The sequence below is a fragment of the Prunus dulcis genome, chromosome 2 (assembly GCF_902201215.1).
Source record: "Prunus dulcis chromosome 2, ALMONDv2, whole genome shotgun sequence".
Lineage (NCBI taxonomy): Eukaryota > Viridiplantae > Streptophyta > Magnoliopsida > Rosales > Rosaceae > Prunus > Prunus dulcis.
The window spans coordinates 2,358,466-2,373,016 of NC_047651.1; the positions used below are offsets into that span (position 1 = coordinate 2,358,466).

Genomic DNA, 14,551 nt, shown 5'->3' on the forward strand with positions numbered 1-14,551 from the left:
ATTGTGTTCGATATTCAAGTATTATTCACCGCTGCGTTTTGGTTTGGTTTCTACCAAATTGACCCCATTTTTATTTATTTATTTGGCCATTCGTTGAGGAGGGTATTATTATATGTTGGGTTGCCTCAATATTATCTCTTACATGTATCAACCCGTGGCGCACTTAGGAGGAAGAATGAGAGTTTGAAGTACTTTTCCACTTGCCAACCCATGTTCAATTGATTTTGATAACTGTTTTCACTATTCCGAAATAGTGTGTTTTACAAGCAATGGCCACAGAATCTTTCCATATAAAAAGAAATTTAAAAAAAAAAAAAAAACAGTGCTCAAAAAATAAAAATAAACCCATATATGCTAAAGAGTATAGGAAAAAAAAAAAAGTTAAAAAAGCGCGCACACACAAAGAACCGTGCAAAAACATGACAAATCAGAGTAGAAAAACTTGGGAGACATTTGGAGTTCTGGGCCACAAGAAGATTGCTAAAATCTTAAACAAGTGCATATAGCAAGAAGTAGAAACTAACCCATTTTAAAAAAATTAAATTAAATTAAATAGCCTATTTCGAATCTGAGAGAAACGAAATAGGGTGGTATGCGAATCAAGACCTGTCACCATCGATTTCTAAATTTTCTACTAAACAATACACAATTAAAGAAACCATCTGATGCCCAAGCGTTCTCCTAATACATTATCCCCCACAAGTAGAATGCTACATAAAACTACAATACCAACACATCTTGTCACTTACTTGAGAACTAATAAAATTACATGCAAAAGAAAGAGATATCCACATCAAAACTTCTGGCCAAGAAGGGATGGCCTGTAAAAAGCATGGGTTTGTGCAATCGCAATACGATCTCGAGGGTCATTCATGGTCTCATCCCTTAACGCTTGAAGAATAGCCTGTGGTGGAAACTCCCTAAAGATTCACATAAGTAGACAGCATTAAATTTTGCTTCTACTAATAATTCACATTGTCAGAAAGCAATAGATTTATTTTCTAGTCTAATTTCAACCAACTTTATGGAAATGCAATACCTTATTATAAGTATTCTGTATAGCATCTTCAAGATAGGGCAAAGCTCAACTGGAGCAATGGGCTCGTTCTCTTCAGGATGTAGGATACTTAAAGAGGGCTGACTTAGCAGCTCAAAAAATGCTTTTACAGCAGAGACCCCCTGCAAAAATAAAAGTAGGAATATCATCAGCAGAGAAGTTACAACAGAGTTGGCCCTGAATCACTTACTGGCACTCTTCCAAGCGGCTAATATAATTTTATTGTGAAAAGACGACGGCCCCCACGTCCTTTCACTAAAAGAGAAAGCAGTCACATGACATACAAATTCATACTCCATGAGTAGTGCAGGGGGTGAAATTGCTCACACAGCACTAGCTGCAATGTGCCCATATTTTAAACAGCCAGTGAAATGAAACTTGAACACAAAAACTAATAGTAAATTAATAAAGAAGTGGATTGCTTATCCCAGGTTAAGCCAAACATAAGAATTGAACGGCAATTGATTTAGCTTTTAATGAAATAATGAATTAGAATTCTGAAACGGATTACCCAGAACAACAGTTTGTAGGGCACAATAGAGGAGGAATTGGTATAAGGAATCCACATATTGGCTTCTATCGTATAGAATTATGTATCTTACATGATCTGCCATTCTACAATTACACATAGTTTTACTTTTACAGTACAGAGTCAATGAGATCCAATAAACAATGAAAGTTTCCAGTTCAAGCTACTCAACAGATGTTCCCCCAGATTTTTTAATATTTCGTCAAGAGAACTTTCAGCAGCCATCAGAATTTTTTTTTTTTTTTAAGTACTCTGCAGAATCTGATTAGAATTTTTTTAATTTATAGTTGCAACGACTTGTCGTTAAACTTTATCAATGCAAACAAGGATCAGGCAGGCTTCACATTATATTCAAGTCATGTCTGCAAGTCACACCCCTGATTTCATTAAACAATAATAGTGATATACAAACTTCAATGCATTTGTAAGTATTCAACACTCCTTCCCCTCTCTTCCTGCTTCAACTTCGTAATCCAACCAGTTCTAGTATAATTCTAAAAAGGCTCATGTTTGTTGTTACTTCACCATTATTTAAGGTGATTGAGATCAGTACCTGAATCATACCCTTGCCCTTGATGCTATCACCCATTTCAAGGGTTAACTCCCCTTTGGCCAGCTTTTGTCCATACCATGCATTACGACCTTTCAATAAGGTTACATATGTGTCAGCCAACAAAGGCCCTGCTAGCCTCTCTGGTTCTTCGGCCAACAAATGGGTGATAAATATCATCTCTGATGTACAATGTGCGAAGTATACCGATTTGCTGGTGGCACTCTCATTGGTTAACGCAGCTACCATTCCTGTTAAAGCATAATTCAAAGTTTGATGAATAAATTAAAGCCTTCAAGTATAGCATGATAAAATCACAGGACTAGCATACGAAAGAACATCACAGGATAACACAAAGCAGGAAAATCCAAGGCAAGAGGTCACCTTCCAATTGAAATGAGATGGAATCAACTAGAGCAGGCAATTAACATGGAAATCTAATTTTATCTGGAAAGTGTCCCTCTCTATATGTATATATATAGATATCATGAATTTGTAATTTTTAGTCCTGAATCTATAGATATATGAGACTTCCTGAATTATTATTTCACATCCACTACAGTACTTAATATGTGGTATATCAAACATGGTAACTTATAGCGTAACTTGTAGCGTCAAAGAGTAATGCCCCTTCAAATGAATGATTGTGGTACCTCTTAGGTTTTATGTGTACTCTCTCCCAAACCATTTAAATTATGAAAACTACACCACCTAAGACTGTACTTAGTATGTGTTAACTTGCATTGCTGTCCAACCATTAAGGGTTAAATTGAAGAAAACCACCAAATTTCTTAACTTTTATGAAATGCAATTTATGCAATCATATCCATTGTAATTGAAAAAGGTTGACTTTGCTTCTCTTCTATCTTACCAGCTCCAATGGCATACACATTCTTCAATCCGCCCATAACTTCATGAGTAACAAGGTCACCATTGTCCCACACGATGAAGTGGGGCTGCCTTAAAAACTTGGCCAATGGCTTTCTCCACTTTTCAGATCCACATATGCGAGCATTAGCGTATTCATTGTTGTAAATCTCTGAGGCAATATTGGGTCCTCCAAGGTAGAGAATGTTCTCATTTGGAACACCAGCTGCAAAGCACAGTACATATTAGATAAAGACGGATAGCCAGGGTGAAAAAACCTTGCCAAGTAACTAATTAATAGCAGATCTACCCTAATCATACAGGCATTCCATGATGTACGAACTACTATAACTGTATAAGAACAAAAATAAAGATCACTTTCATAATATCAGAGGAAAGCCCACCAAGAATCTCAAGGCCTTCATTCAATTCAAGAGAGGAGTGGCGAGTAGAAGTAGCAACAAACCAAACAATTTCAAGATTAATGAAACTATTATAAAACACACCAAATAACTAAATCAGCATCAAAGAGAAGAGGAATGTTGAGACAGACAGAAAACAACCAAGAAGAATTGCTCAAGTAAAAAATAGGTACCAGTGCAAAAATTGCCAACTATTAAAGAAAAACATAGAATCAGTCTTACTTGCTCGATTGATAATTTGAGTGGGTGTAATTATGCGTGGTTCAGGCTCCAATTCAGCCTCGACACCTTTTGAAAGAGAGATGATGACTGGCATTGTTACCCTCTCTTTCCAGTACCTACTAATTTCTTCAAATACCACACTAGTTTCTGTTGATGGCAGCCCATTCACCACAATGTCAGCATCCCACACAGCCTCCTGCAAATTTGTGACAACCTTCAAAGGGCAAAGAGGGGTGTCAATCATATTGATGCAAAACCCATCTTTTAGTAACTCATCTGCATAAAGCGTCCGATCACCTAATCTTGCCTCAACATACTTCAAGTAAGCACACCGCCTAATCAGTCTCCTCAGCACATCTTCCCTTGAATTGATCACTTCAAATAAATGTTCTGCTGTGGCTCTGTCAACAGATCTTCCTGGTCGTCTCCATATTCTTATTTGGACCTTCTCTCTAAAGTGACCATAACTATCTTGCAACATAGCAGCAAAGACACTTCCCCAAGCACCTGCACCAACACCAACTATCCTAAGTGGATCACCTTCTGTTTTGCCCATTAGACATCGAAGCTCATCAAGCTTCTCCTCAACAGAATCATTTGAGTGCTGAATCAACCCATTTGAGTAGGCATTATGGGTCACTGCATCAGAAGTCCCAATCATCATCTTCTTCTTCTTCTTCTTCCTCCAAATAAACTCAGCTCCAAGAAACTAAAGATTAGCACAGCCAGTTACATGCACAAATGCTCATAGACACTTTAAAAGTTTCCAATATTATCCTCTCCAAGAAGAAAAATGAAAGATTACACTGGCAATGACGAATTCCAAGCTGATCTCTTCTAAGCTACAAAAAAGGAACTTCCTAAGTTCCAAGATTTCACACAAAATTTGGAACAACCCACTTTTGATTTTGTATTTTAGTTTCACACCACCGCCAAATGAACAGCTCAAATCAGAAACCTCACAAACATCGAAAAACCTTTTATTTTTCTTAGGGGATTTTCCGCCAAAATCCAAACAATCCCTCTAATTCAATTTCCAGCTGCCTTTGACCCTAAAGAGAATTCAGATTCTACAACAACAGACAATACCAACAACGATTTACCACATTGGGTTTTAGAATTTCTTATCCAATCACCACTCACCAACAAACCACATAAGATTGCATTCAAACACGCAAAGCGAAAACATTGAAAAATCAGCCAACAAGTTCGATTATCCACCCACCAAAACCAGTCGATGCAAAAGCGCACTACGCAGACAAAACAAAAGTAAAGGGAAGAAGAAACAAACTGTACTTTGTATTTGCCGGTCGGTGCCTCAACGCGGTGAGATCAACTTGGGCTTTGTCTTCTTCTAGTTAATATGCAGAAGCGTCTGGAATTTGACACCCTTTTTTTTTTGTTACAGTGGTTGACAGTAAGGACCAAAAGAGAAAAATCAAGCTAAAAAGCTGGCTTGCTGATGTGGGTTTTGCGTGTGAAATGAGAATGGGGGAAAACGAAGCAAAACTACGTAGATGGATTAACAAAAATCAAAGTAAATAATAGGAAACAAGAAATTGCCCTCCTCTCTACTCTACTGGTGGTGGGTGAGAGAGCGTTCGTTTTTCTCCAAGAACAGCTGAGCATGAAATTGTGTCACGTTGTCAAATGTTGGCTGTGCTGTTCGTCAGTCGTCACAAATCCCAGTGTGACATATTCCCTAATTTTCTGTTTTTTAAAAAAAATTTGTAATCATTCCACTTACACTTCATTTTATTTTTAAATAGGAATTTTTATAGAAATGTAACTTATACTTCAGTTTCAATTTGTCATATAAAAAAAGAATTAATAGAAACATCACTTTAAATTTTCAAAATTCATGATTTGCCATGTAACATTATGGTCCAATTTTCCATCTATTTTAAGGATATTTTAGTTTTTTTTAAGAGTATTTTAAAAATGAAAAAATCATTATAAAAAAATTGTATATCTTTTAAATAATTAAAATTTTTATAAAAAATATATTTCTCACCTTCTCCCATCCCCTGTGCGCCACCAACGACTTCAACCAACCTCGCCCAACTAGAAATCCATTCCCCCTTCCTTCTTCATTGCCTCTTCCTCCATTCCCCTTTCTCTATTTCCCTTCCTACTTCTCTCTCTACCATGGAACACTTACCCTCCACACACAAATTCCCTTAACCCACCCAAATTGAGTCCACATTTTTCTTCTTCTTTTTTCGTTTTGTTGTTTTTCCATTTGCATATTGAAAACTTATGGAAGGATAGCTACCAAACTAACAATTCGGTAGCCTACGTAATAGATGGTGACCAAGCAAACTTTAGATCCTTCAATAGCAACACAGTGGTGTAAGTTAATGAAACTATGAAGACAAGAAAGGGTTGGATTTTGGGTGGGAAGCTTAAGTAGTTTTAAATCAGGTATTTGAAAATTTTCAGACATGCTCAGTCAACACCATAAAAAAAGATATACATGCTCAAAAAGAGAGAGAGAGAGAGAGAGAGAGAGAGAGAGAGAGAGAGAGAGAGAGAGAGAGAGAGAGGGGGCTCCTGTGCAATGTGTTTTTGGGGTGGGTGAGGTGGGGTTGGGAGCGAAAAGCCCTTTCTATTTTATTTGGTTTGCTCAAGGTAATGGGGTTCTTATATCTGTCAATCATCTCACCTTGATTTGAGTTCCATTAATCTCACTTCACCAAAGAAATTTAATTTACTTGGAGAAAGGATGTATTGCAGAAAAAGTAATTGTGGTGAAGATAACCGATGATCTACAACCGACGAGATGCTTTGATTGAATTGAAATCCTTTTATATGATTTCAGGTTATTTCATTAGATATGTAACCAAACTTTAGTCTTTATGTTTCCCACATATTTAAGTGATAACATTTTTGAAGCGATTTATAAGCGCGGGGTGGTTGTCTAGGCTTAGAGCATCCACAGTGGGAAGGTGTATTTTCAGGGTGTAAATCCACTTTTACATCCCTTTTACACCTTCGGGGGTTGTAAATGTAATTTTTGCTCCAGTGGGGAAGATGTAAACCTAAAGATGTATAATTGATTTCTTTCACCTTTTCTGTTGTAGGTCCCACTTTTATCTACTTTTCTTACATTTTCTCATATAGGTCCCACCTGCAAGAGATGTAAAAAAAAAAAAAAAGATTTATATGTGCATCTAAATTTGCATCCCACCCTAAATTTGCATCTCATGGTGGTGATGCAAATTTACACTCGTTTGCAACTCTCCATTGTGGGTTATTCCGATCACAAATTGTGTATATTTAACATACACCTCATTATACACCCTCACAATGTGGATGCATTGTTGGGGTGTTTGGGTAGAGGTGGGGTTTTGGTTTCTTGTTTAAATTTTAGTTTTCTTGGAATTTGGTTTGTGACGCGGTGGTCGGAGGTGCTGTGACTGCAAGCAATGAGAGGAAGAACATGTTCTCATAAGAATGTGTTCCATGTTGATTCACTTTTTTGTTTAAGTTAAATTAATATATCATGCCATGAAAAAAAAAAACAAAAAAACAAAATGTAGTCTTTTCTGAGCCCTTAGATTAAATCCAAAGGTGGATGGGGTCCAAGAGAACGGGACTCTAATTTTAAATTAGAGTTAACACTGTTGGATTTGAAGTCAAGTAAAAGAACGCGTGTCAAGCAAATAAAGAGGGACATTTAGTGATACCAAATTTGGCTCCGTTGTTGGTGGGGTTGGAGTGGGGCAGAAAGGAAGAGAGAATTTTTTCTATATATTTTTTCTTGAAAATTAAAATACTAAAAATACCCTTTAAAATGGATGGAAAATTTGATGGTGTCAAAACCAAATGACAAATCATGGATCTTGAAAAATTATGATGACATTTCTCTTAAAAAAAAATTTCATGTGACAAATTGAAACTGTGGTATAAGTTCATATGACATTTCTACAAAAAGCCATTTTTAATACATTTTAATCATCTTTTTTTGTTCTTTCTCTTTCCTATTATACCCTTACACTAAATTAAGGTTTTTATAAATGCAATCAAGAAAAGTTAACTGAAAAAAAAGTATCATCGATAACAAAACAATCTCTATACAAAATTCAAGCAAATTAAACCATATTTAACTTGTGTTTCTGTTTGGAGGTGGGAAAATTCACCCGGGCACCTTGGAATTGCTGCCGAGCTTTGAGGATTGATCACGGCTGGGCTGGGGTCTTGCAATAAGGCAGTCGAAACTTGGAGAAATTGGTCGGGCTAGGAAATGAAAGAGTGCGGCCGGATTTGGAGTTGGTGAAGTCACTATTGGGGGTTGAGTCCCAGGGCACGGCCGGAAGAGCTAAGATGTGAAATGCGGCCGGAGTTTGACGGATGGAGCCCAAGTAGTGTGGCCGAAATTTCGAGGCTAGTGCCCAGTTTTTTCGCCACCAGAGGCGTGAGGGGCTACAAGGATTTCTACGACCGGGCCCTTCGGCTTTTTGGCGTCTAGAGCGGCGGGATTTGTTGGGATATAGCGGCCGGGTGAGCTGGAGAAAATGGTGGGACTACATTCGAAGTGCGGATGGAGAGGAAGGCTGGGCTATGCTCGAATGCGGCGGGAGGTGCTCAAATAGGATACGGCCAATTCTCAAGAGATGCGTCCGGGTTTTCGAATGATAGCTACGATCGAGATCTTTGGTTTGAAAATAGTTGCAGTCGGGGTTTTGTTTCATGCTAGAGATGTGAAGGGTTTCTTGCGGCTGGAGTATTTGATCTCTTTGCAAATTGGGTTGCAGGTTTTTGGGTTGGAGTCCAATTGTCTTATTACATATATATATATATATATATATATATATATATATATATATATATATATATATATGAATGAATGCAAGTTGTGGCTGGAGTCTTTGGGGGTTTGAAAGACAAATAAATGAATGTGCATGTGCGGCCAGGCTCCCAAGTTTAAGCCTTCCTCATCCTATTTTATGCTTACATATATATATATTTGAAATTTAATATATATTATATGGGTGGCAATATAAGAGGAATCGGAAGTCCAAGTTCAAGACACCGATCCAAGCTCAGAATTTTTGGAGGATTATATGCACGTGACAGAGGCCTCACAAGGAAAGAAATCAAGGAGGACGATAATGACTCTGAATGTTCCAAAGCAAGGAAGAATCAAGCATGTCAGAATATTTCAATCAATGCAATCCCACGGATTTAGGGGGGCTTCACAAGGAAAGATTTTTAAAAGAGTTGACATTTGGCCATTCAATGGCCAACCCATGGGCTGGCGAATGCCCTATATAAACCTCACCAAGCGAAGACAGAAGACACACAACATCAGACAGACAAACCTACTTTTCGTCTTGCACTTTTCTTTTCCTAGACTTAGGATTTTACTTTTCAAGCACCTAGTGTAGTGAGTTCTTCCTTTTCTAGTGTAAGTTTATATTTTTCTTGTCATTTCAATTCTTGTTTGATTTATATTTTTTGTGATTTAAATTCAAGTTTATTTTGATTGCTTTACCTTTCATTGTTATCGCACTTCAATTAAGTTTAATTTCAAGTTTATTTTATTTTATCGTTCATATCGCTTTTATTTCGTTCTTGCTTTATTTATCGCTTTGATTTATTTTATCGCACTTCAATTCTTGTCTTTACGTTTAAACGCACATTTAATTTAATTGCACTATTTTTACTCAAAACCCTAAAAATAACAAAAACATCTGTACGAAGCCTAACCATCCTTGAGCCCGAGGAAGTGAAAGAACCTAGGCCAAGAGGAGGTTCCTTGCTTGGCCGATCAATCGTTTGATTAGAAGTTAGAAGCACAATACATTCATCAACTCACATTCTATTCAAGCCCAAATTCGGGGCTTGGTGGTGGCACGCCCTGCATTCAAAAGAAGAATGACCAAAAGTTACACAATCGGCCTCCGGCCTTCAAATAATTCGAAACGAAACCACCAACAAACTCTAAACAATGCAAATATAAACTCAGACACATTTATGAACGCCAAATGCGATTCCATCCTCTAAATTCCCAAATATTAAACATACAAAATTTAAACCTCCTAACAAGACTGCATCTCATTTTCACCTAAATTTTAGGACCAACAACAAGGTCCGAACCAATCTCCATCACACAACATGAGTAAAGTTTAGCCCGCGGCTGCACCTAGGCACTACCCTAGGCTGCGTACGTTCCCTTACTAAGCAATCAAGTCACACATAGTTCTTTCCTACAAAATTTCCAAGTCCATCAACATGCAATCAATTACAGAAATCCCAAACAAAATCTTTTTCAAACATCATTCATTCCCAACTCAGTATAATAATCTTTAATTCATCTCTCTAATAACCACATAATCTCCCCATACGCGGGAAATTCCAACGCCACGTATGGGGTCTGTCATCACGCCGAAAAATCCTACACCACGTGTGACATAACCATTATATCTTCTCCTCATACGTCAAAAATTCCAACCCCACATATGTGGTCTGTCATCCCACCGGAAAATTCTACGCTACGGGTGACCTGACACTCACATAATCTCCCTATGCACCGGAAATTCCAACGCCACGTATAGGGTCTGTCTCAACGCTGAAAAATCCTACGCCACGCGAGACCTAACAATCACATAATCTCCCCATATGCCGGAAATTTCAACGCCACATATGAGGTCTGTCAGCACGCCGGATAATCTACACCACTTGTGACCTAACAATCATAGCATCTCCCCATACGCCGGAAATTTCAAAGCCACGTATATGGGGTCTGTCCTCACGCCGAATAACCTACGCCACGTGGGACCTAACAATCACATAATCTCCCCATATGCCGAAAATTCTAACGCCACATATGGAGTCTGTCAGCACACCGGATAACCTACGCCACGTGTGACCTAATAATCATAGCATCTCCCTATATGCCGGAAATTCCAACGCACATATGGGGTCTGTCAGCACGCCGGATAATCTACGCCACGTGGGACCTAACAATCACAGGGTGGTACTTAGGGTAGTGCGTATAGCACTTCAAACTGACATACTCTCACTTATCTAAACTGATTCTAGAGGTATTCCCACTTTAGTGATACCAGTCTATAATAGATTGCAACGTAATTTCATCAGAAAAATAATATTATTTTTAGAGCAACGATCATACACATAAACATAAATTTCATAATTTCAATTATTAAAATAATATCTAAGAGTTTTTTTAATAATAATAATAAATACTCTAAAAATCTCAACCTTGTCAACATAGCTCAACAACGCTCAAGACCTGTCACTATGGTCATTATAATCCTCCTAGGAAGGTAAAACTACCTTGGAAGACTCACGATCAACCAAGGGTCAAACTACCCATACTTGGTCAAACGGGCCCACGACCTCCAAATTCTGATCCGAAAGTTCCTATAAGTTCTACAAGGTTTAGAATATACGTCCTGCAAGTTTGGTCTGAATCAGATGGGCGGATCGCTCATGATCGCACGATCTGACGGTTATTATAAACATAAACTTTAAATTATTAAATCGGAACATCCGGGGCTCCGATTCACGATCCGTGAATTCCTACACGATCCTAGAAATGCATAGATTAACATATATTAAATCTAAGGTTATCCAAAGGTTCAAACCTATCGAACCTGAATAACGTACAATATGCGATATCCGTTCGAGACTTAAACGGTATCCAAATTGAAATCCGAGCACACCTACGCGCTCAAGCTAACAAGGAGATCGCATCGAGACACAATGCCCCGTTTCTACAGTGCCCACGTGCCACCACACCCGCCGACAGTGCATGTGTGTCCAAAGCGATTACGCATTGCCGGAAATTCTCAAAATCACGGCTCAAGGTTCCTACCCTAGGTATAGCACCCTATTTGGAACCACTTTTATTCTTGGACATACCCCGAAAAACCAGTGGAAGTGGCCAAAATTTCACTTTGAAAATTCGGCCAAAACTTAAATTCTAAATCGAATTCCTAAACACGAAAATCGTCTAATTCCTAGACAACAGGCAGCTAGATCTCGGAAAATAGGTGAGGAACCATACCTTTTTCACCTGAATTAGGCGGTCGGGGCGGCGGCCCAACGCCGGGAAAAACCCGGTTCAAACCAGTCAAAGCAGTGGCCGGAATTCGAGGTTTCCTGCAGGATTTTGGGTGCGACGTGACCGAGATGTCGAGCCGGTTCGAACGTGACTGGTCTCACGTCCTGCTGTGGCCGGACGGCCATGAATCAAAGAGAGAGAGGGACGATATCGGGGGGGGAGAGAGAGAGAGAGAGAGAGAGAGAGAGAGAGAGAGAGAGAGAGAGAGAGAGAGAGAGATCAGATTTTTATCAACCCTTTTCGCCAAAATTATGATTATGCCACTGAGGGTATTTTGATCGTATATCTCTCGTTACAACTCCAATTCGAGCCCACCACGTGTCTATGAACTGATCTGGCCGTACTCTACGCAACGATACCGTCGAAATTCTGAAATTCCTTCCCGGTCAAAAAGTCAACTTTAATCCTAATAAAATTTTTTATGGGCAAAATGGTATTTCTCTCAATAATTTAATATTCACTAATTTATTTAGGACCGGGTCATTACACGAATGGAATGAAATTTTTAGACCCCTAGCCTAGTATTACATAATCTCTCATGGGTACCACCAATAGCCACGTTGGATGCCACTTTCTCATCAATTTTTGTCACTTGTATGAAATTACTCTACTACCCATGCCACATAAGCTGAGTTAATGATTTTTTGTTGAAAATTCACGGCATGGAGCAACCTTAGTAATGGAATGGAAGTTCGGGGAGCAATTTGAGCCATTATAAAAGTCAGGGGGCAATATGAGACAATTTGTAAACCAAATATATTTTTTAAATATAATATATTTAAAGAGTCTAGCCGCACGGCCATACTTGGGATTTAAGAAATAAATTAAAAAATTGTATAGCCGCACGACTATACTTTTGAAATATAATATATTTAAATAGTATAGCCGTGCGGATATACTCAGATTTTTTTTTAATATATAGTATAGCTGAGTGGCTGTACTCGGGATTTTTTTTTTATATACATTTTGTTATATAAATAGTATAGCCGAGCGGCTATACTCGTGAATTTTTTTTAATTTTTTAATTAAATAGTACAACTGTGCGGCGCCGCACGGCTATACTTGGCCCTTTTAAATATTTTTTCCCCTTTGTAAATAAGGAAAATCCCAATCGTATTCCCTCTTAAATAAAAATTCTTGAGATAATTTTTGTTTGTAAACCATATTATCAGGTAAATTTGACTAATGTTGTTTATGAATCCAAATGCAATAAAAATTGTAACTAAGAGTTTTGCTTTCTGGTAGATCTAGGATTGTTACCTCTTGGGATGATGGTGTAAAAATTTTGAGTTTTTTTCAAAAGAAGAACATAACATTGAAAAATATAAAGATATGGTTGAGTGACATACATGTTTCATTAACTCCTAGAAATTAATTAGAATGGTTGTTTGGCATTAGGCATTAATAGAACTGATCAAAGTTATTACATAGTAAATAAAGAAAATAGTAAATCTCTTCAACAGTTGAACTGATCGAAAGGTTGTGAAATGGACTCTATTTTTTGTAGGGGAACGTTAGCAACCTTCTCCCTTCTCCCTTCTACTTATGACATGTGTCACTTTCCTTACACATAAAACAATGTGATTAATGCATCAAACAAGCTAACTTTTATTTTCCAATTTTACCCTTATTAAATGTATTGAATTTCATGTTCCTTTCATTTATCTAAATTTTTTTAAAACTTTTTACCATCTTGTTAAAAATTAAATATGAAAAAAATTCAATTTTTTTTAAGGAAATAAAATGTCTAGGTTTCGGAAAAAAAAAAAGGTTAATTTGAAAGGAAAAAAAAAAACTTAAATATTTCCTTTATATGGAATATAATTGTTCAAGCAGGTCATGACAATAAAAGATTCATAAGGAATCTACACATCTATTCAATACATCAATTCATTTTCCAACAATCAATTTTATTTTTTATTTGTCCTCCTTTACTTGGGATTGCTCCGTTTTTCCAAAACGAGCCATCAATAACCAAACACCTGTGGCAAGCTCACCTTTGCTCTTTCAACCCAAAAAAAAAAAAAAAGAAAAAAAAAAAAGCTCACCTTTACTTAGCAATTCGACATGACTATTTACTCTTTAATTTCTCTCATATTTTACCCATTATATTCCATATAAAAGTGTTTGGGCCTAAATTCCACGCACCAGCCCAACTGACTATTGGCCTATGTCAAAAAAACAGTGGCTTGGGCTTGTGTTGCCAAAATAAGAAGTCAGCCCAGATTGGTTTAGAAGCCCAGACCATTGCGAACCAATTGCAAGAAACATTTTTACATGTTTAAAATTAATTGCCATTAAGTGGTGATTTAATCTGCGAAAATCAAATTTAATTGGTTTTAAATTAAACCCAGCTTATAATCTCTCCTTTAACAAGGAAGAGGACGTGATAGGGAGTTGGTAGAAAGGTTAAATCGAAAAACCACTCCCCATTAATGCCAGAAAAAAAAGGGCAAGTTTCCTTCCTATGCTCGTAAGGGTTTTTTCATTAGAGCAAGTTGGGTTTACAACAGATAAACAAGAAATAAGAGAGTTGGTTGTCAGAAGATGAAAACTGATCATCATGAAAACTAACTTTTGATAAAGGTTTTCTTTTGTCAGACTAAACCACTATCCCTTTTTCTACGCTGGAACAAGGAATCCTTTCAAATATTTTATCCTCTAGATATCAAGGAATAATCACTTATTCAGAGCTCCTATAAATATAGGAGGATGTGAACAGGAAAGAGGACAACAAAAAATTCAATCAAAACAAAAACTCTCAGTTATACTAACAAACTCAAACAAGATTATATGATCTAAAAGGGCCTTC

The 14,551-nt window shown here is 37.4% G+C and overlaps 1 protein-coding gene across 1 annotated transcript; it reads right to left on the reverse strand.

Moving 5' to 3' along the window:
• Positions 1-515: 515 nt before the first annotated feature.
• LOC117618600 (probable glycerol-3-phosphate dehydrogenase [NAD(+)] 1, cytosolic) lies at positions 516-5,339 on the reverse strand. Its single transcript, XM_034348241.1, has 5 exons — positions 3,648-5,339; positions 3,008-3,229; positions 2,140-2,387; positions 1,040-1,179; positions 516-920 (listed from the first exon to the last, which is right to left on the reverse strand). The coding sequence occupies exons 1-5, from the start codon at positions 4,309-4,311 to the stop codon at positions 794-796; spliced, it is 1,401 nt and encodes a 466-aa protein (XP_034204132.1). The 5' UTR covers positions 4,312-5,339; the 3' UTR covers positions 516-793.
• Positions 5,340-14,551: the final 9,212 nt, after the last annotated feature.